At 46.8% G+C, this 22,944-nt stretch overlaps 1 protein-coding gene across 8 annotated transcripts in view; it reads left to right on the forward strand.

Moving 5' to 3' along the window:
- acaa1 (acetyl-CoA acyltransferase 1) overlaps window positions 1–22,944 on the forward strand; it is a 120,762-nt gene that overhangs the window by 7,863 nt on the left and 89,955 nt on the right. For 6 of the 8 annotated variants that reach the window (XR_011593407.1, XM_070881766.1, XM_070881765.1 and 3 more), the window contains exons 5-11: window positions 7,041–7,083; window positions 14,155–14,262; window positions 14,852–14,932; window positions 15,905–16,095; window positions 18,060–18,239; window positions 21,305–21,360; window positions 22,042–22,187. Coding sequence is in view for 7 of the 8 variants with exons in the window: in XM_070881766.1 (XP_070737867.1) it covers window positions 7,041–7,083; window positions 14,155–14,262; window positions 14,852–14,932; window positions 15,905–16,095; window positions 18,060–18,239; window positions 21,305–21,360; window positions 22,042–22,187 (805 nt within the window). In the remaining variant the exon portion in view is untranslated. The remainder of the gene's footprint in view (window positions 1–7,040; window positions 7,084–14,154; window positions 14,263–14,851; window positions 14,933–15,904; window positions 16,096–18,059; window positions 18,240–21,304; window positions 21,361–22,041; window positions 22,188–22,944) is intronic. The other 2 variants (XM_070881767.1, XM_070881761.1) reach the window with 1 other exon arrangement.

The following is a 22,944-nucleotide window of genomic DNA, read 5'->3' on the forward strand; positions in this document are numbered from 1 at the left end:
CCTGCTTTTTTGCCATACCCCTTGATCCCCCTAGTAGTAAGGACTTCATTGCACTCCCTTTTTGAATATATTTAGTGAATTGGCCTCAACTACTTTCTGTGGTAGAGAATTCCACAGGTTCACCACTCTCTGGGTGAAGAAGTTTCTCCTCATCTCGGTCCCAAATGGCTTGCCCCTTATCTTTAGACTGTGATCCCTGGTTCTGGACTTCCCCAACATTGGGAACATTCTTCCTGCATCCAACCTGTCCAAACCCGTCAGAATTTTAAACGTTTCTATGAGGTCCCCTCTCACTCTTCTGAACTCCAGTGAATACAAGCCCAGTTGATCCAGTCTTTCTTGATGGGTCAGTCCCACCATCCCGGGAATCAGTCTGGTGAATCTTCGCTGCACTCCCTCAATAGCAAGAACGTCCTTCCTCAAGTTAGGAGACCAAAACTGTACACAATACTCCAGGTGTGGCCTCACCAAGGCCCTATACAACTGTAGCAATACCTCCCTGCCCCTGTACTCAAATCCCCTCGCTATGAAGGCCAACATGCCATTTGCTTTCTTAACCGCCTGCTGTACCTGCATGCCAACCTTCAATGACTGATGTACCATGACACCCAGGTCTCGCTGCACCTTCCCCCTTCCTAATCTGTCACCATTCAGATAATAGTCTGTCTCTCTGTTTTTACCACCAAAGTGGATAACCTCACATTTATCCACATTATACTTCATCTGCCACGCATTTGCCCACTCACCTAACCTATCCAAGTCACTCTGCAGCCTCATAGCATCCTCCTCGCAGCTCACACTGCCACCCAACTTCGTGTCATCCGCAAATTTGGAGATACTACATTTAATCCCCTCGTCTAAATCATTAATGTACAATGTAAACAGCTGGGGCCCCAGCACAGAACCTTGCGGTACCCCACTAGTCACTGCCTGCCATTCTGAAAAGTACCCATTTACTCCTACTCTTTGCTTCCTGTCTGACAACCAGTTCTCAATCCACATCAGCACACTACCCCCAATCCCATGTGCTTTAACTTTGCACATTAATCTTTTGTGTGGGACCTTGTCGAAAGCCTTCTGAAAGTCCAAATATACCACATCAACTGGTTCTCCTTTGTCCACTTTACTGGAAACATCCTCAAAAAATTCCAGAAGATTTGTCAAGCATGATCTCCCTTTCACAAATCCATGCTGACTTGGACCTATCATGTCACCATTTTCCAAATGCGCTGCTATGACATCCTTAATAATTGATTCCATCATTTTACCCACTACTGAGGTCAGGCTGACCGGTCTAAAATTCCCTGCTTTCTCTCTCCCTCCTTTTTTTTAAAAAGTGGGGTTACATTGGCTACCCTCCACTCGATAGGAACTGATCCAGAGTCAATGGAATGTTGGAAAATGACTGTCAATGCATCTGCTATTTCCAAGGCCACCTCCTTAAGTACTCTGGGATGCAGTCCATCAGGCCCTGGGGATTTATCAGCCTTCAATCCCATCAATTTCCCCAACACAATTTCCCGACTAATAAAGATTTCCCTCAGTTCCTCCTCCTTACTAGACCCTCTGACCCCTTTTATATCCGGAAGGTTGTTTGTGTCCTCCTCAGTGAATACTGAACCAAAGTACTTGTTCAATTGGTCTGCCATTTCTTTGTTCCCCGTTATGACTTCCCCTGATTCTGACTGCAGGGGACCTACGTTTGTCTTTACTAACCTTTTTCTCTTTACATACCTACAGAAACTTTTGCAATCCGCCTTAATGTTCCCTGCAAGCTTCTTCTCGTACTCCATTTTCCCTGCCCTAATCAAACCCTTTGTCCTCCTCTACTGAGTTCTAAATTTCTCCCAGTCCCCAGGTTCGCTGCTATTTCTGGCCAATTTGTATGCCACTTCCTTGGCTTTAATACTATCCCTGATTTCCCTAGATAGCCACGGTTGAGCCACCTTCCCTTTTTTATTTTTACGCCAGACAGGAATGTACAATTGTTGTAATTCATCCATGCGGTCTCTAAATGTCTGCCATTGCCCATCCACTGTCAACCCCTTAAGTATCATTCGCCAATCTATCTTAGCCAATTCACGCCTCATACCTTCAAAGTTACCCTTCTTTAAGTTCTGGACCATGGTCTCTGAATTAACTGTTTCATTCTCCATCCTAATGCAGAATTCCACCATATTATGGTCACTCTTCCCCAAGGGGCCTCGCACAATGAGATTGCTAATTAATCCTCTCTCATTACACAACACCCAGTCTAAGATGGCCTCCCCCCTAGTTGGTTCCTCGCCATATTGGTCGAGAAAACCATCCCTTATGCACTCCAGGAAATCCTCCTCCACCGTATTGCTTCCAGTTTGGCTAGCCCAATCTATGTGCATATTAAAGTCACCCATTATAACTGCTGCACCTTTATTGCAAGCACTCCTAATTTCCTGTTTGATGCCCTCCCAAACATCACTACTACTGTTTGGAGGTCTGTACACAACTCCCACTAACGTTTTTTGCCCTTTAGTGTTCTGCAGCTCTACCCATATAGATTCCACATCATCCAAGCTAATGTCTTTCCTAACTATTGCATTAATCTCCTCTTTAACCAGCAATGCTACCCCACCTCCTTTTCCTTTTATTCTATCCTTCCTGAATGTTGAATTCTCCTGGATGTTGAGTTCCCAGCCCTGATCATCCTGGAGCCACGTCTCCGTAATCCCAATCACATCATATTTGTTAACATCTATTTGCATACTTAATTCATCCACCTTATTGCGGATACTCCTTGCATTAAGACACAAAGCCTTCAGGCTTGCTTTTTTAACACCCTTTGTCCTTTTAGAATTTTGCTGTACAGTGGCCCTTTTTGTTCTTTGCCTTGGGTTTCTCTGCCCTCCACTTTTCCTCATCTCCTTTCTGTCTTTTGCTTTTGCCTCATTTTTGTCTCCCTCTGTCTCCCTGCATAGGTTCCCATCCCCCTGCAATATTAGTTTAACTCCTCCCCAACAGCACTAGCAAACACTCCCCCTAGGACATTGGTTCCGGTCCTGGCCAGGTGCAGACCGTCCGGTTTGTACTGGTCCCACCTCCCCCAGAACCGGTTCCAATGCCCCAGGAATTTGAATCCCTCCCTGCTGCACCACTGCTCAAGCCACGTATTCATCTGCGCTATCCTGCAATTCCTACTCTGACTAGCACGTGGCACTGGTAGCAATCCCGAGATTACTACTTTTGAGGTCCTACTTTTTAATTTAGCTCCTAGCTCCTTAAATTATTTTCGTAGGACCTCATCCCTTTTTTTACCTATGTCGTTGGTACCAATGTGCACTACAACAACTGGCTGTTCTCCCTCCCATTTCAGAATGTCCTGCACCTGCTCCGAGGCATCCTTGACCCTTGCACCAGGGAGGCAACATACCATCCTGGAGTCTCGGTTGCGGCCGCAGAAACGCCTATCTATTCCCCTCACCATCGAATCCCCTATCACTATCGCGCTCCCAATCTTTTTCCTGCCCTCCTGTGCAGCAGAGCCAGCCACAGTGCCATGAACTTGGCTGCTGCTGCCCTCCCCTGATGAGTCATCCCCCCCAACAGTACTCAAAGCAGTGTATCTGTTTTGCAGGGGGATGACCACAGGGGACCCCTGCACTATCTTTCTTGCACTACTCTTCCTGCTGGTCTTCCATTCCCTTTCTGGCTGTGGACCCTTCTCCTGCGGTAAGACCAACTCACTACACGTGATACTCACGTCATTCTCAGCATCGTGGATGCTCCAGAGTGAATCCACCCTAAGATATTAGAAACATCGAGCCTGCACCACCATTCAATAAGATCATGGCTGATCATTCCTTCAGTACCCCGTTCCTGCTTTCCCTCCATACCCCTTGATCCCTTCAGCTGTAAGGGCCATATCTAACTCCCTCTTGAATATATCCAATGAACTGGCATCAACAACTCTCTGCGGTAGGGAATTCCACAGGTTAACAACTCTCTGAGTGAAGAAGTTCCTCATCTCAGTCCTAAATGGCCTACCCCTTATCCTAAGACTGTGACCCCTGGTTCTGGACTTCCCCAACATCGGGAACATTCTTCTTGCATATAACCTTTCCAGTCCCGTCAGAATTTTATATGTTTCTATGTATTACAACCGGTTTGATTTGTTACTGTTCCATTTGAATTTTCGTTAATGTACAGATTTTATTGGTTGTGCCCCTTTAACAAGGGGGCACATGGTTGACGTTTAATGATTAATTGAGTGAGCAATGTACTAATGACTAGATAATCTGTTTTTAGTGATGTTGGTTAAAGGATTAAATATTGGCCAGATCACCAGGGAGAACTCCTGCTCTTCTTCAAAATATTGCCGTGGGCAGCACTTACCATGGCACACCACTCAAAAGTGGAATGAGCGCCTTTTAGACACAGACTGTTGGCACAATTCTACTGGCAACAGAAACCAGGAATGTGACTGTTGGAATGTGGCAAGACTGGCATTTATTGGCCATCCCTGTGAAGGTGGTGAGGGATCCTCTCCTTGAACTGCTTGTAACGGTTGTAATACAACTGAGTGGCTTGCTAGAACACTTCAGCGGGCAGCTAAGAATCAGCCATGTCGGTGTTGGACTGGAGTCACATATAGGCCCAGACCGGGTAAGGGCAGCAGGTTTCCTTTCCTAAAGGGTCATCGGTGAACCAGTTGGGGTTTTGCGACAATCCGACAGCTTCGTGGTCACTTTAACGGAGATCAGCTTTTTAATATCCAGGTAGCGGTGATCATTGAGGGCTGTCTATAATCAGCATCACTGTCTGGAGTCCTTTTTAAATACCCTCAAGAGGGACAGGTTTAACACCCATAAAAGAAAAAAGACTTGGATTTGTATAGCGCCTTTCACAACCGGCAGACGTCCCAAAGCACTTTACAGCCAATGAAGTACTTTAGGAGTGTAGTCACTGTTATAATGTGGGAAACCCCGCCATCAATTTGCGCACAGCAAGCTCCCACAAACAGCCAGATAATCTGTTATGTTGATTGAGTGATAAATATTGGCTAAGAGACCGGGGATAACTCCCCTGCTCTTCTTCAAAATAGTGCCATGGGATCTTTTATGTCCACCTGAGAGAGCAGTCGGGGCCTCGGTTTAATGTCTCATCCGAAAGACGGCACCTCCAACAGTGCAGCACTCCCTCAGCACTGCCCGGGAGTGTCGGCCTAGATTTATTTGCTCAAGTTCCTGGAGTGGGACTTGAACCCACAACCATCTGAACCCACTGAGTCACATCTGATGATGTATTTTTATATAAATGTTTTTTTTTTAAACTGTACGAAGGCAGTCAGCAAACAAACAAGCTTCGTACTTCTGTGAAAATTGGCCCCAAACATTCTCTTCACATGTTTATTGTTGGTCGTGGCTGGGTGGATTTGGACTTTGGATAAAGGGCAGCGTTTGAGGCCGAGCTTGTGGATCACTGCACCCTGGAGACTCACGGCCTTCAGCGGCTCCTGTGTGAGCAGCCTGTGTGTGCTGTGGACCCGTGTTCCAAATCAATAAACCTCGTGAGACTGGAAACCGCCCCCACCCCTGTCCTCTCGGGGAATGCGCGGGTCACGTGCCCAGCAGGAACAGTCGATGCTGTTGAACTCCTTCAAACGTTTGGAGAGTGTGTCACAGAATCATTGAATTGTGCAGCACTGAAGGAGACCGTTTGACCCATCCTGCTTGTGCTGGCTCTGTGAACGAGTGACCCATTCGGTTCTCTTCCTCCCTCTCCTTTCCCATGCACTTTTTAAAGTTTTTCTTCTTCAAATATTCCCTGCCTCCCTTTTCAAATCTCTTGTGGATTCTGCTCCCACCGTTGTTTCTGGCAGGACACTCCATGTTCTAACAACTCTCATGTACAAAGTATATACATTTCTCCTAAACTCACGGTTCCTTTCTGATAAATTTATGCACTCTATACTGTCTCGAAACTAATGGTAATAGTTTTCACTATTTTTAAATCTGTTGCCAGCACAGGTGCGATGGGCCGAACGGCCTCCTGTGTTGTAAGTTTCTGTGATTCTAATTTTTAACACACCAGAGATCTCTTAACCTTCTCCGCCCTAGTAAAAAAAAAAAAGCCCCAGTTTCTCGAGTGATTCCTCGTCACTGAAACCTCTCGTCCCTGGTATTGTCCCGTCCAACTTTCCAGCGGCTGGCACTGGCTGCTGTCGAGCTAGAGCCCTGGCAGATATTTGTGTCTCCATAGACCAAAGCACCACGTCCGAATGCAGCGTCCCCTCCAATGTCTCAGCTCAGATCAGCTAATGACGAGCTGGAGATCGAACCTGAGACGTGCCTGGGTGTGTATGGTGCAGATTCACTGTAGGTAGTGAGTGTATTGGCTGACGTGTTGTGGTGGCGGTGGGGGAGAGGGGAGAGCGGGAGAGCGAGAGAGACACCATGAGCGAGTTGAATGCAACCCGTGAAACCCCATCTTCCTACCTAAAGAAAGTTTCTGACAGAGTCCATAAGATTTACTAGAATGGGACCAGGGATGGGCGACTTCAGTTATGTGGAGAGATTGGAACAAAGACAGTTAAGAGGAGATTTAATAGAAATGTTCAAAACCGTGAGGGGTTTAGGGAGAAACTGTTTCCACTGGCAGGTCGGTACCAGAGGACACAGATTTAAAATAATTGGCAAAAGAACCAGACATTACACAGCGAGTTATAATCAGGAACACCCTGCCTGAAAGGGGGGCGGAACCAGATTCAATAGTAACTTTCAAAAGGTAAATGCTTGTAATAGGGAACAAAATTGCTGATCTTTGGGGAAAGAGCAGGGGAATGGGACTTACTTGAAAGCTTGGACAGAGCTGGCACAGGCACGATGGGCCGAATGGTGGCCTCCTGTGCTGTATCACTCTAAGAATATTAAATGTTAAGATGCAGTGACTTGATGTGTAAGTATCTGTGCTCTTCAGTATGTGCTTTAGACGTGTGGGCAGGCAGACGTGTGGGCAGTCTGAGATAAACACTCAGCCACTGACCGAAGCAATGTGTTTCTTTTCAGGTGGTATCCGCAACGGTTCCTATGACATTGGCCTGGCTTGTGGGTAAGTTCATTCTTGAACCGAACATTCTGAGACAGTTTTATTTGCCTGCCTCCTTGCCCCATGGTCCCCTGAAGGCTGTGAGGATACGGCTGCATGGTTTGCCAGCGTTACCTCAGTACCAATTTTGGCCGCGCAACTCTCTTCACCTCCCATGCAGCCAGTTGGCCAGTTTTAAACTACCGCACGGTCTTTTGAATGGGCTGGGCACCCCCCGCCCACCCGCCATCAAATTTAACGGGAACATTGCTGGGTACCTGTTCCAGAAACATAGAAAATAGGTGCAGGAGTAGGCCATTTGGCCCTTCGAGCCTGCACCACCATTCAATAACAAAGAAATGGCGGACCAATTGAACAAGTACTTTGGTTCGGTATTCACGAAGGAGGACACAAACAACCTTCCGGTTATAAAAGGGGTCGGGGGGTCTAGTAAGGAGGAGGAACTGAGGGAAATCCTTATTAGCCGGGAAATTGTGTTGGGGAAATTGATGGGATTGAAGGCCGATAAATCCCCAGGGCCTGATGGACTGCATCCCAGAGTACTTAAGGAGGTGGCCTTGGAAATAGTGGATGCGTTGACAGTCATTTTCCAACATTCCATTGACTCTGGATCAGTTCCTATGGAGTGGAGGGTAGCCAATGTAACCCCACTTTTTAAAAAAGGAGGGAGAGAGAAAACAGGTAATTATAGACCGGTCAGCCTGACATCGGTAGTGGGTAAAATGATGGAATCAATTATTAAGGATGTCATAGCAGTGCATTTGGAAAGAGGTGACATGATAGGTCCAAGTCAGCATGGATTTGTGAAAGGGAAATCATGCTTGACAAATCTTCTGGAATTTTTTGAGGATGTTTCCAGTAGAGTGGATAAGGGAGAACCAGTTGATGTGGTATATTTGGACTTTCAGAAGGCGTTCGACAAGGTCCCACACAAGAGATTGATGTGCAAAGTTAGAGCACATGGGATTGGGGGTAGTGTGCTGACGTGGATTGAGAACTGGTTGTCAGACAGGAAGCAAAGAGTAGGAGTAAATGGGTACTTTTCAGAATGGCAGGCAGTGACTAGTGGGGTACCGCAAGGTTCTGTGCTGGGGCCCCAGCTGTTTACACTGTACATTAATGATTTAGATGAGGGGATTAAATGTAGTATCTCCAAATTTGCGGATGACACTAAGTTGGGTGGCAGTGTGAGCTGCGAGGAGGATGCTATGAGGCTGCATAGTGACTTGGATAGGTTAGGTGAGTGGGCAAATGCATGGCAGATGAAGTATAATGTGGATAAATGTGAGGTTATCCACTTTGGTGGTAAAAACGGAGAGACAGACTATTATCTGAATGGTGACAGATTAGGAAAAGGGGAGGTGCAAAGAGACCTGGGTGTCATGGTACATCAGTCATTGAAGGTTGGCATGCAGGTGCAGCAGGCGGTTAAGAAAGCAAATGGCATGTTGGCCTTCATAGCAAGGGGATTTGAGTACAGGGGCAGGGAGGTGTTGCTACAGTTGTACAGGGCATTGGTGAGGCCACACCTGGAGTATTGTGTACAGTTTTGGTCTCCTAACCTGAGGAAGGACATTCTTGCTATTGAGGGAGTGCAGCGAAGGTTCACCAGACTGATTCCCGGGATGGCGGGACTGACCTATCAAGAAAGACTGGATCAACTGGGCTTGTATTCACTGGAGTTCAGAAGAATGAGAGGGGACCTCATAGAAACATTTAAAATACTGACGGGTTTAGACAGGTTAAATGCAGGAAGAATGTTCCCAATGTTGGGGAAGTCCAGAACCAGAGGTCACAGTCTAAGGATAAGGGGTAAGCCATTTAGGACCGAGATGCGGAGGAACTTCTTCACCCAGAGAGTGGTGAACCTGTGGAATTCTCTACCACAGAAAGTTGTTGAGGCCAATTCACTAAATATATTCAAAAAGGAGTTAGATGAGGTCCTTACTACTAGGGGGATCAACAGCTATGGCGAGAAAGCAGGAATGGGGTACTGAAGTTGAATGTTCAGCCATGAACTCATTGAATGGCGGTGCAGGCTAGAAGGGCCGAATGGCCTACTCCTGCACCTATTTTCTATGTTTCTATGTTTTCTAATAAGATCATGGTTGATCATTCACCTCAGTACCCCTTTCCTGTTTTCTCTCCATACCCCTTGATCCCTTTAGCCATAAGGGCCACATCTAACTCCCTCTTGAATAAAGCTAACAAACTGGCATCAACAACACTCTGCAGTAGAGAATTCCACAGGTTCACCACTCTGAGTGAAGAAGTTTCTCCTCATCTCGGTCCTAAATGGCTTACCCTTTATCCTTAGACTGTGACCCCTGGTTCTGGACTTCCCAACATCGGGAACATTCTTCCTGCATCTAACCTGTCCAGTCCCGTCAGAATTATATATGTTTCTATGTGAGATCACCTCTCATTCTTCTAAACTCCAGTGAATACAGGCCCAGTCGATCCAGTCTCTCCTCATATGTCAGTCCTGCCATACCGGGAATCAGTCTGGTGAACCTTCGCTGCACTCCCTCAATAGCAAGAACATCCTTCCTCAGATTAGGAGACCAAAACTGAACACAGTATTCCAGGTGAGGCCTCACCAAGGCCCTGTACAACTGCATTAAGACCTCCCTGCTCCTATACTCAAATCCCCTATCTATGAAGGCCAATTTGCCGCCTTCATCGCCTGCTGTACCTGCATGCCAACTTTCAATGACTGATGCACCATGACACCCAGGTCTCGTTGCACCTTCCCTTTTCCTAATCTGCCACCATTCAGATAATATTCTGCCTTCATGTTTTTGCCACCAAAGTGGATAACCTCACATTTATCCACATTATACTGCATCTGCCATGCATTTGCCCACTCACCTAACCTGTCCAAGTCACCCTGCAGCCTCTAAGCATCCTCCTCACAACTCACACTGCCACCCAGCTTAGTGTCATCTGCAATCTTGGAGATATTACACTCAATTCATTCATCTAAATTATTGATGTATATTGCAAATAGCTGGGGTCCCAGCACTGAGCCCTGCGGCACCCCACTAGTCACTGCCTGCCATTCTGAAAAGGACCCATTTATCCCGACTCTCTGCTTCCTGTCTGCCAACCAGTTCTCTATCCACGTCAGTACATTACCCCAATACCATGTGCTTTAATTTTGCACACCAATCTCTTGTTTGGGACCTTGTCAAAAACCTTTTGAAAGTCCAAATACACCACAACCACTGGTTCTCCCTTTGTCCACTCTACTAGTTACATCCTCAAAAAATTCTGGAAGATTTGTCAAGCATGATTTCTCTTTCATAAATCCATGCTGACTTGGACCGATCCTGTCACTGCTTTCCAAATGCGCTGAATTTTTCATCTTTAATTGATTCCAACATTTTCCCCACAACCGATGTCAGGCTGTTGAGATGGAATGCCGGGGATGAGGGGGTTGCCTTATGAGGAAAGGTTGGGCCTCTACTCATTGCAATTCAGAAGAATGGGAGGTGATCTTATCGAAACGTGGATGCAGCGAGGATGTTTCCACTGATGGGGGAGACTAGAACTAGAGGGCATAATCTTAGAATAAGGGGCCGCCCATTTCAAACTGAGATGAGGAGAAATTTCTTCTCTGAGGCTTGTAAATTTGTGGAATTTGCTGCCTTGGAGAGCAGTGGAAGCTGGGACATTGAATAAATTCAAGACAGAAATAGACAGTTTCTTAAACGATAAGGGAATAAAGGGTTATGGGGAGCGGGCAGGGAAGTGGAGCTGAGTCCAAGATGATCAGATCAGCCATGATCTTATTAAATGGCAGAGCAGGCTCGAGGGGCCGTATGGCCTACTCCTGCTCCTATTTCTTATGTTCTTATGTTCTTAATGTGATGAATTAAGATCATCACGCAATATTAATTGGTAACATTAAGTGCCATTGTTGCTGCCTTCTATTGGTACCAAATGCTGAACAAGCCTGGAGACTTTCTTGCAGCACAGAAGGAGGCCATTCAACCCATCATGTCTGTGCCGCTCTTTGAATGAGCAATCCAGTTTTCTCCCTTTAAGTATTTATCCAATTCCCTTATTGAAAGTTATTATCAAGCTAATAAGACCAATAAGAAATAATTATTGAATCTGCTGCACCGCCCTTTCAGGCAGTGCATTCCAGTTTATAACAACTTGCTGTGTTTAAAAAAAAAACTGTCCTCCTCTCTCCTCTGCTTCCTTTGCCAATTGCCTTAAATCTGTGACCTCTGGTTACCGATCCTCCTGCTACTAGAAACAGTTTCTCCTTATTTGCTCTATCAAGATCCTTCATGATTTTGAACACCTTGATTAAATCTCCCCTTAACTTTCCCTGCTCTAAGGAGAACAACCCCAGCTACTCCAGTCTCCCCACAAAATTGAAATTCCACATCTAATGTACCATTCAAATAAATCTCCTCTGCACCCTCTCCAAGGCCTCAACATCTTTCTTAAAGTGTGGTGCCCAGAATTGAAGCAATGTTCTAAGCTGGGGCTTAGCCTGAGAAGTATAGTAAATAGAACACAACAACAGCTTGTATTTATGTAGCATCCTTAATGTAATGAAACTTCCCAAGGTGCTGCACAGAAGTATTATGAGAGAGAAGATTTGACCCCAAGCTGCATTGATAGACATTAGGGCAGGCTTGGTCACAGAGGTAGGTTTTAAGGAGCATCTAGAACAGGGGTGGGCAATTATTTGGGCTGGAGGGCCACTTATCAAGTTTTGGCGAGCCATTGAGGGCTGCACATCAATGTTCCACCAATCACACGGTCCCACGCAGGCTGCTCCTGAGCTCTTGCCGCTGGAAGAGTTACTGCGCATGCACAGTTGCATAGCGGCTAGCCGCACAGCAAATTTAAAGGGGCCGCCCACGGAAAAAGTTAGATGGAACATTGCATAAACATAAATTCGATCGTAGTCAGATGCTATCTTACATACACAACATGTATTCGATACTGCTTAGAAATGAATCAAAGATAAAAATTGAAAATGTATTATCTTCTGGTCTCTAAATCAACACTGTGAAATAAAACTGTACCCTCTTTAGAGCCTGTGTTAGCATCAATTTTCCACCTTACTCATCCTTATGTCCCTCTGCAAAGATTACTAATGCCGTCCCAATTGGGCCACATCAGAACTCCCCTGCCGTCATACCCTGGATATTGGGAGAAGACAGAGGCAGAGCCGATCATTTTCTTCGGTAAAAGATTTCTGGAGATGAGCAGCCATGAGTCCACTCTAAAATGGATAGGGCATATTCCATTGCGCAGTGCATTCTGGGTACGGACATCCGCCATTGGGGCCCAGAATCATGGAACGGATCTTTTTAAGGGAGAATCGATTTTGCGAATTATTAATTTGAATGAAGTATTACTATGTTTTTTCCTTAGCTGCAGTTCGGGTCGGTCTCTGACCCGTGAGAAGTGAAAGTGGATAGACGAATGTGCAGCTCGAGCTCCGGCTCAAGTTTTATTTCTCTCCCGTCCTGTGGGCCGGATAGAATAACCTGGCAGGCCGGATATGGTCCGCGGGCCGTATTTTGCCCACCACTGATCTAGAAGGAGGAAATAGAGGTACAGAGGTTGAGGCAGGGTATTCCAGAGCTTAGGACCTAGGCGACAGAAGGCACGGCCACCAATGGTGGAGTGATTATAATCAGGGATGCTCAAGGGCAGAATTAGAGGAGTGCAGATATCTCAGTGGGGGGAGGGGGGGTGTTGGGCTCAAGGAGGTTACAGAGGTAGGGAGGGGGGAGGCCATGTAGGGATTTGAAAGCAAGGATGAGAATTTTGAAATCATGGCGTTGCTTAACCGGGAGCTAATGTAGGTCAGCGAGCACAGGAGGGATGGGTGAGCGGGACTTGGTGCGAGTTAGGACACGGGCAGCCAAGTTTTGGATCATCTCTAGTTTCCATAGGGTAGCCAGCAGTGCATTGGAATAGCCAAGTCTGGAGGTAACAAAGGCATGAATGAAGGCTTCAGCAGCGGATGAGCTGAGGCAAAGGGGGAGACGGGCGATGTTAGAGTTGGAAATAGGTGGTCTTAGTTATGCTGCGGACATGTGGTCGAAAGCTCATTTCCGGGTCAAATATGACACCAAGGTTGCAAACAGTCTGGTTCAGCCTCAGACAAGTTGGGAAGAGGGATGGAGTCAGTGGCCGGGGAATGGAGTTTGTGGCGGGGACCGAAAACAGTGGCTTCGGTCTTCCCAATATTCAATTGGAGAAAATTTCTGCTCATTCGGAACTGGATGTCTGACAAGCAGTCGACAATTTAGAGACCGTGGAGGGGTCGAGAGAAGTGGTAGAGAGGTAGAGCTGGGTGTCAGCAATGTACATGTAGAAACTGATGCTGTGTTTTCAGATGATGTCGCCAAGGGGCAACATATAGATGAGAAATAGGAGGGGGCCAAGGATAGTTCCTTTGGGGACACCAGATATAATGATGCTAGGGCGGGAAGAGAAGCCATTGCTGGAGATTCTCTGGTTACGATTAGATCGATAAGAATGGAACCAGGCGAGTGCAGTCCAACCCAGCTGGACGTTGGTGGAGAGGCGTTGGAGAAGAATAGAGTGATCAATTGTGTCAAAGGCTGCAGACAGGTCCAGGAGGACGAGGAGAGATAGTTTACCTTTATTATAGTCACAAAGGGTGTCATTTGTGACTTTGTTGAGAGCCGTTTCGGTACTGTGACGAGCACGGAAACCGGGTTGGAGGGATTCAGACATGGAATTGTGGGAAAGACGGGCATGGATTTGGGAGGTGACAACACGTTCAAGGACTTTGGAGAGGAAAGGGAGGTTGGAGATGGTGCGGTAGTTTGCAAGGACGGAGGGGTCGAGGGTTGGTATTTTGAAGTGAGGGGTGATGACGGCAGATTTGTGGGAGAGGGGGACAGTGCCTGAGGAGAGGGAACTGTTAATAATGTCAGCTAACATGGGAGCCAGAAAAAGAAGTTGGGTGGTCAGCAGTTTGGTGGGAATAGGGTCACGGGAGCAGGAAGTGGGAAAATAATACTTTAAATGATTTTGAAGAGCGATGTGGTGTTTTGTTTGCTGCAGAGTGGAGAGCATGAGTCGCAGGACTGCAGGCGATCCCTCCAGCCTCGGGGATGTGAGCTCTCGGATGATGGACAATGAGAAGGCCAGAGACTGCCTGATTCCCATGGGGTAACGCACTCTCTTCTCTCCGTATGTCATTGTTGCACGTGAACATCCTTTCCATTGAATGGCTTTTTCCTCACTCATCAACATTCTGATATAACACTCTGTTCGAGTGCTTTCTACCGTCACATTGATATCTATATTGCTTACAGTTCCTCTTTTTATTTAAGAAGATATAAAGGGTAAGTGGTCTTCAGATTCCCGAGATGCTGCTCCTGCAGGTAGTCCTGGGAATATGAAGCCTCATGACTAATTGACAGGAATGTGGCTGCACTAACGTTACGTGACAGCCTCTCACTGAACGCTGTCCCAATAATGTATAATCATTAACCCGAAGAACCAATTCCTCAAATATTGAGAATGTGAAAAAAGAAAGACTGACTTATATACAGCTCTCTTCACAACCACAAAAGTGCTTTACAGCCAATGAAGTACTTTTTGAGTGAAGGCATTATTGTAATGTAGGCAGCCAATTTGTGCACCACTGATTTCACACTGTCGATAACTGTCCTGTCCCAGACTAACTCGAGGCTGATCTCACATTGTCAATAACTATGCCCCATCCCAGACTAATTGGAGTGTTAATTTCCCGCAGGATAACATCAGAGAATGTGGCCGAGAGGTTTGGAATCTCCAGAGAGAAGCAGGATGCCTTCGCCGTCAACTCTCAGCATAAGTATGTCCCTCCTATCCACCTCCCCGTCCCCCCACCCCTGGCTCAGTGTGTGCAGCGGTCAGACTGATCGAACCGCAGGGGTATTTACAGCACGATCCGAGACCGTGGTCCCGATTTCCCCCTCAGTAATGCGATGTTCTGTTCCTCAACCTTGTGGCAAATCAGTTTACACTGCACCAACCCTGCGGTTACTAAAATACTAACCTCTCTCCTAAATGTGACCGTTTGAAATTGTACAATCCCTCGGCCCTCTCACCGCGGAGTCAGCACTTGTGCCTCCCAGCGAGACTGTGTTGGGCTCCGTGGTCCAGTCCGCTCCACTTCTTACCCCTGTGTCCAAATGCACCCAATATTGGCTGAGGTCACTGAATAAAGAGCAGGAGCAACCTTTCCCAGAAGTGTGTTTCTCCCCCTAAATTGGACGTGTTTTTTTTTTCAAATCTAGTTAATCGTGCCCCTTGCAGGAGATTGATGGCAGGGGTATGGGCGGGGGGGGGGGGGGGGGGGGAGTGGTTTGTGAATGATGATGCTTGAGACATCGCGACTGTGCATGTAGGGCAGGCTCGACAGACCAGCCGGTCCTTTGCTCTCGAGGCCAAATGGCCCACTCATGTCCCTATGTCCCATTTAGGAACATAAGAAATAGGAGTAGCAGTCGGCCATTCAGTCCCTCGAGCCTGCTCCGCCTTTTAATGAGATCACGGTTGATCTTCTACCTCAACTCCACTTTCCTGCACTATCCCCGTATCCCTCGATTCCCTTAATATCCTAATTAATATTTGTAGCACCCCTACCCATCATCCCATCCGTTTACAGAACAGGGAACTTCGTAATCTGTAGGGTTCACTGACCCACTGGGTAAACTCACTCTGCCATCGCAGAAATGGGAAAATCTTACATATAGATATGTGCGTGTGTGTGTGTATCTATATCTGTATCCATCTAAAAAAAAATGTTTGCTTTGCGTCAAAGAGCTGCCAAAGCCCAGAGCACAGGCGTATTCGGGGCCGAGATCGCCCCGGTGCAGACCACCATACTCGACGAGGCGGGAAATGAGAAAACTATCACCGTTACCCAGGACGACGGGATCCGAGCCAGCACCACGCTGGCAGGCCTGGGCAAACTGCGGCCCGCGTTCAAGGAAAATGGCAGCACGACGGCAGGTACAGAGCCTGCTGCCGATTCCCAGGGTAGCCCTTTCTTCCTGCTATTCTCTCGGAGCTCCCACCAACAAAATAGCTGTACCTGAGAGTGTATGGCCAGCGGACAGTAGTGTGTGTGTGTGTGTGTGTGTGGTGTTCAATTCGTCTTCCTCATCCTTGCTTCGCAACTATCTGGAAATCTATCCGTTAAAGGTGGCAGGACAAGCTGCTTAAAACACCATATGGGATCCCTGGCTTTATAATAGAGGCTTCAAGTACAAAGCAAGGACGTTCTGTTAATCCTTTCTAAATTGCTGGTTCGGCCTCAGCTGGGGTAGTGTGTCCAATTCTGGGCACTGCTCGTTAGGAAGGACATCAAGGCCTTGGAGAGGGTGCAGAGGAGATTTACTGGAATGGTTCCAAGGATGAGGGATTTCAATTACGTGGATAGACTGGAGAAGCTGGGGTTGTTCTCCTTGGAGCAGAGAAGATTAAAGAGGAGATTTAATCGAGGTGTTCTAAATCATGAAGGATTTTGATAGAGTAAATAAACAGACACTGTTTCCAGTGGCAGGAGGGTCAGTAACCAGAGGTCACAGATTTAAGATAATTGGCACAAGAACCAGGGGGGAGAGGAGGAATAATTCTTTTACACAGCGAGTTATGATCTGGAACGCACTGCCTGAAAGGGCGGTGGAAGCAGATTCAGTAGTAACTTACAAAAGGGAATTGGATAAATAATTGAAAAGGAGCAATTTGCAGGGCCATGAGGAAGGCAGTGATGTGGAATTAATTGGGCAACTCTTTCACAGAGACGGCATTGGCCTCCTCCTGTTCTGTAAGATTCTATGAAATTAAGACGCATCATTATAATTTCTTGTTCTTAACTCTCATTTCTTTCCTGGGATCTCAAAACATGTCCACCTCACTTAGCCTTTTCCTTCTTGCAATCCACAGGCCTTTAAAACCCAAGTTTGATGGCCCACATCACCATTTCTTGAGTTTTATCTTGTACTGTTCCCAATTATGTGTTGTACATCACTGGGTTTTGGCCAGGTTAATTTTTTTTGTTAAAGCACCACAAGCAGAATGCAGCAAGGTCCAAAACAGACCGACTAAAAGCTGCTGAGTGCTTTGTGCTCTGCTCCTCCCCACAGTTTTCTGCTTTTATAACTATTGAGGTATTTTTCTTCTAAAAAGAACCTTGTATAGAGTTTGCAAATTTAGTGTTACGTTTGAGCGATGTCGGTGCTGGAAAATGGGCAAACTTCCTGATTTATCTCCCCTTTTGCCCCTAACTGAGAGTCCTGAAACTTTGCCAAGCATAGAAAAACAAGAGGTGATCCCATTGAAACATACAACATTCTTACAGGGCTTGACAGGGTAGATGCAGGGAGGCTGTTTCCCTTGGTTGGGGAGTCTAGAACCAGGGGTCACAGTCTCAGAATAAGGGATCGGCCATTTAGGACTGAGATGAGGAGAAACTTCTTCACTCAGAGGGTGGTGAATCTTTGGAATTCTCTACCCCAGAGGGCTGTGGAGGCTAAGTCTTTGAGTATATTCAAGACTGAAATCGATAGATTTTTGGATACTATGGGAATCAAGGGATATGGGGATAGGGCAGGAAAGTGGGGTTGAGGTAGAAGATCAGCCATGATCTTGTTGAATGGTGGAGCAGGCTCGAGGGGCCGAATGGCCTACCCTGCTCCTGTTTCCTATGCTCTTATTTCACAGCAGAAAGTGTTGCCCACGGTTTTGTGCACTATGTAAACCTGCACTGAAGGTCACGAATGTTGTGCCCATGATTTCCTTTTCCGAGGTGTTGACGAGCAAAATAAAATGTAAATGAGAAGGCCACTGTTCTCTGGAGTCTTCTCAACCCATTTCATGTGCCACCCATCCATCTCCGTCATCTGATGTACCTCAGTTTTCATGTACCTGTGTGTATTGAATGTAAAGGTTGACGACTTTCTTGCTGTTGACAGGAAACTCGAGCCAGGTTAGTGACGGTGCCGCTGCAGTTCTGGTGGCGAGGCGCTCCAAGGCCATCGAGCTGGGCCTTCCCATCCTGGGTGTGCTGAGGTCCTACGCAGTGGTAGGAGTCCCACCAGACGTCATGGGAATAGGACCTGCCTATGCCATCCCAGCAGCTCTGGAGAAAGCAGGTAAGATGAGCAGATGCTTGGGTCGGGGGAAAGAACCTTTGCTTTCAAAGCGTAATGCTCATCCACCCTGGTGGTGTTCCAACATGTCGTGTATCCCGACACATACAGCAGCATTTATATAGTGCCTTTAACATAGTGAAACGCCCCAAGGCGCTTCACAGGAGCGATTATCAAACAAAATTTGACACCCAGCCACATAAGATATTGTCTCAAATGATCAAAAGCATGGTCAAAGAGGTAGGTTATGAGGAGTGTCTTAAAGGAGGAGAGAGAGGCAGAGCGGTTTAGGGAGGGAATCCCGCAGCCTTGGTCCTCGGTAGCTGACAGCACGGCGCCCCGTGGTAGAGCGATGAATATCGGCGTTGTGCAAGGGGCCAAAATTAGAGGAGCGCAGAGATCTTGAAGGGTTTTGGGCTGGAGGAGGTTACAGAGATAGGGAGGGTTGTAGGGCTGGAGGAGGTTACAGAGATAGGGAGGGTTGTAGGGCTAGAGGAGGTTACAGAGATAGGGAGGGTTGTAGGGCTGGAGGAGGTTACAGAGATAGGGAGGGTTGTAGGGCTGGAGGAGGTTACAGAGATAGGGAGGGTTGTAGGGCTGGAGGAGGTTACAGAGATAGGGAGGGTTGTAGGGCTGGAGGAGGTTAGAGATACGGAGGGTTGTAGGGCTGGCGGAGGTTACAGAGATAGGGAGGGTTTTGGGCTAGAGGAGGCAACAGATGTCTGAAGAGGTGAGGCCATGGAGGGATTTGAACACCAGGATGAGAATTTTAAAATGGAGCTGTTTCCGGACCAGGAGCCAATGAAGATCGAGTTCGATCGGTGCAGAGTGACAGCCACCAGCAATTCTGTGTTTGAATGGAACGCAGTGGGAACCTGTGCCTCGACTGGTGTGTCTCCATCATCTGGCCCATCTACAGTGCCAGGGCACCAAGCACCTGCCCATAATCAGAGGGTGGAGATACCCCGCTCTCCTTCCCTCTCCCCCAGGCACATCCCATTGGCCCACTCAGTAAGTGGGCTGACCCAAAATATAAATCTGGTCTTGCCTTTCTCGGGTCCTCCTGGGCAGTTCTCTCCCCTGGAGCCTCTGCCCTGGCAGAGCTTACCAGCGCCCATCCGGAGGCCTCATCTCTCGCTCCGCATAACATCGGAGGAGGCCTTTCAGCCCCTCAAGCCTGCTCGCCATTCAATGAGATCACGGCTAATATTCATCCTAACTCCATCCACCTGCCTTGGCTCCATGTCCTTTTATACCCTCGGCTGGCAACAATCTTATCGATATAGATTTAAAATTACTAATTGAGCTAGCAACTACTGCCTTTTGTGGGAGAGAGTTCCACACTTCTTCATGCAAAGGGTGGTAGAAGTGTTTCCTAACTTCTGTCCTGAATGGCCTGGCTCTGATTTTAAGGTTGTGTCCTCTTGTCCTGGACTTCCCCCACCAGCGCAAGACAGTTTCTCTCTCTCTACACTATCAATTCCTTTCAAAATCCTAAAAACATCCATCAAATCACCTCTTAACTGTCTATATTCCAGGGCACACAAGCCTCATTTATGTAATCTCTCCTCATAATCTAATCCTTGGGATCCTGATAACATTCTGGTGAATCTGCACTGCACTCCTTCCGAGGCCAATATATCCTTCCTAAGGTGTGGTGTGCAGAACTGCTCACAGTGCTCCAGGTGTGGTCTAACCAGGGCTTCATGGCAAAACCTCCTCCCCATTACACTCTAACCCTCTAGTTATAAAGGCGAACATTCCATTCTGATTATTTTTTGTACCTGGCCACTGCATTCTAGTGATCTGTGTACATCTTCCTAGTTTGTCACCTTTTAAATAATTTGGAAATATCCCTCTTTGGTTCAGCCTCCACTAATTCGCTGGGTCCCCCTTCTGAACCAGAGAGGCAGGAACTCCCGTTGCATGATACAATAATGGAGTGGTTGACCAATCACAGCAATCGATTTCCATCAATGATTGTATAACACCGAGACACGAGGTGCTGTGGCAACCAGAGCTATACACAGTATTCTAAGGGCACAGAGTTAAGATAATTGGCAGAAGAACCAGGGACCGGAATGAGGAGACTTGTTTTACGCAGTGAGTGATGATCTGGAACGCGCAGCCTAAAAGGGCGGTGGAAGCAGATTCAATAGTAACTTTCAAAAAGGAATAAATTGCAGTACTGTGGGGAAAGGCCAGGGGAGTGGGTCTAATTCGACAGCTCTTGCAAAGAGCCAACACCAGCACGATGGGTGGAATAGCCTCCTGTGCAGGTGTCCTTGTACAGGAAACACAGAGTTAGCATGCAGGCACAGCAAGCAATTAGGAAGGCAAATGGCATGTTGGCTTTTGCTACAAGGGGGTCGGAGTATGAGAGTAAGGAAGTCTTGCTACAATTATACAGGGCCTTGGTGAGACCACACCTGGGGTATTGTGCAAGGTTTGGTCTTCTTATCTGAGAAAAGACATGCATGCCTTAGAGGTGGTGCACACAAATTCACCAGATTGGTTCCAGGGATGAGAGGGTTGTCTTATGATAGATTGTGTAGAATGGGCCTATACTCTCTGGAGTTTAGAAGAATGCGAGGTGATCTCATTGAAACATATAAGATTCTGAAGGGGACTGACAAGGTAGATGCTGAGAGGTTGTTTCCCCTGGCTGGTGTTTAGAACCAGGGGGGTCACAGTCTTCGGAGAAGGGGTCGGCCATTTAGGACTGAGATGAGGAGGAATTTCTTCACTCAAAGGGTGGTGAATTTTTGGAATTCTCAACCCCCGGAGGGCTGTGAAGGCTCAGTTGTTGAGTATATTCAAGACAGATCGATTTAGATTTTTGGATATTAAGGGAATCGAGGGATATGGGGATAGTGCAGGAAAGTGGAGTTGAGGTAGAAGATCATCTTATTGAATGGCGGAGCAGGCTCGAGGGGCCAAATGGCCTACTCCTGCTCCTATTTCTTATGTTCTGATGATTCTATGCTATCGCCATGACTTCATTAGTACCTAAAGACCACGTTTGATTTGATTTAATTTTAATGTTTTAATTTTTTTCCCTCCTTCAGGACTTACAATCAATGACATCGATGTGTTTGAAATAAATGAAGCATTCGCTAGTCAGGTGAGAAAAGTTTATAAAAACGTTGAGATGAAATGCTTTGAATGCGGGAAATCTGAATTAGAAAGTGCTGGAGATACACAGCAGGTCTGTGGGTGACAATGGAGGAAAGATGTGTTAACCAGTTGTGTCCGAGTTCGTCCAGGTTTTCTCAAGGTTCTGGTTTTCCAGCGTGTTTCCCTTTTCATCATAGTTTCTAAACTTGGTAACTCTTAGCGAGTAAATGAATGAATAAAAAAAATCAATGAGTGTCAATTGAAAGCAGAATGTCCCACCATCACCGGCGCCCCCTGGCTGCAGTGTGTACCATGTACAAGATACACTGCAGCAACTTGTCAAGGCTTCTTCAGCAGTACCTCCCAAACCCGCAACCTCTACCACCTAGAAGGACAAGGGCAGCAGGTGCACGGGAGCACCACCCAAGTTCCCCTCCAAGTCACTTGGCAATATATCGGCCGTTCCTTCATCGTCGCTGGGTCAAAATCCTGGAACTCCCTCCCTAACAGCACTGTGGGAGTACCTTCACCACACGGACTACAGCGGTTCAAGAAGGTGGCTCACCACCATCTTCTCAAAGGACAACTAGGAATGGGCAATAAATTCCAGCCTTGCCAGCAATATCCACAGTCGGTACTGGAATGGACTAAACTGTGGCGCACTCCTCTCTCTCTTTCCTCCTCTCAGGCTCTGTACTGTGTTGAGAAGCTAGGTATCCCCATGGAGAAGGTGAACCCTAATGGTGGTGCCATAGCGCTGGGACATCCATTGGGCTGCACGGGGACACGGCAGATCGTTACTCTGTTGAATGAACTGAAACGCAGGGGAAGGAGGTGAGTGTGTCTGTCTATATACACCAAGCATCTCTGTATATGGCTGTAAAATAGTTGGTCCCTGATAAATCACAGCCCCCCTCCATCATCATTATCCTCTTAGTTTGTTCCCAGTGTCACTCTTCCTAAATAAGAACATAAGAAATAGGAGCAGGAGTAGGCCATTGGCCCCTCGAGCCTGCTCCACCATTTACTAAGTGTTAGATCTCTTAATTTCCAATGAAATACGAACTCCGATGGTAGTTTTAACTTTTTAATACTGGCAGAGAGCAACAAACTGCTGGCTGATTGCCAGTTTCTTTGTCTTACTGAGACACATGGTCAAAATGGCTGTACTTTATACCTGGATCAATTTACAGAAAAGAACTCGCCTTCTTTGACCTTATTGGCTCAATTGAAAGTCTTTTAATGTTTTATTGGCTTGCTACCCAAGGTCCGAAAATGTCAAGTTGATTGATGAGTTAATGCAACATGCTGAGCAGCACGTAGTAGCTTTGACTTGGGGGGTCTGTGAATTTTCAAAGCCTGTCTAAATGAGCCTGTTTGAATACTCTTATCAATCCCCCCTTTGATTCTTTCACAAACTGAATCATAAAACTTCAGGTATCACTGGTTAAACATTCTACAAAATAATTTCATACATGTTAATAGACTTTCCTTCTAAAATTTGTTGATGTGTTTCGCCACATGTCCGGACTAGTAGCTTCCACACTAATTTACACCAACCCGAGTTCCATCGTGGCCACAATGGAAGTCT

This window comes from Pristiophorus japonicus, chromosome 5 (assembly GCF_044704955.1).
Source record: "Pristiophorus japonicus isolate sPriJap1 chromosome 5, sPriJap1.hap1, whole genome shotgun sequence".
Classification (NCBI taxonomy): Eukaryota; Metazoa; Chordata; class Chondrichthyes; family Pristiophoridae; genus Pristiophorus; species Pristiophorus japonicus.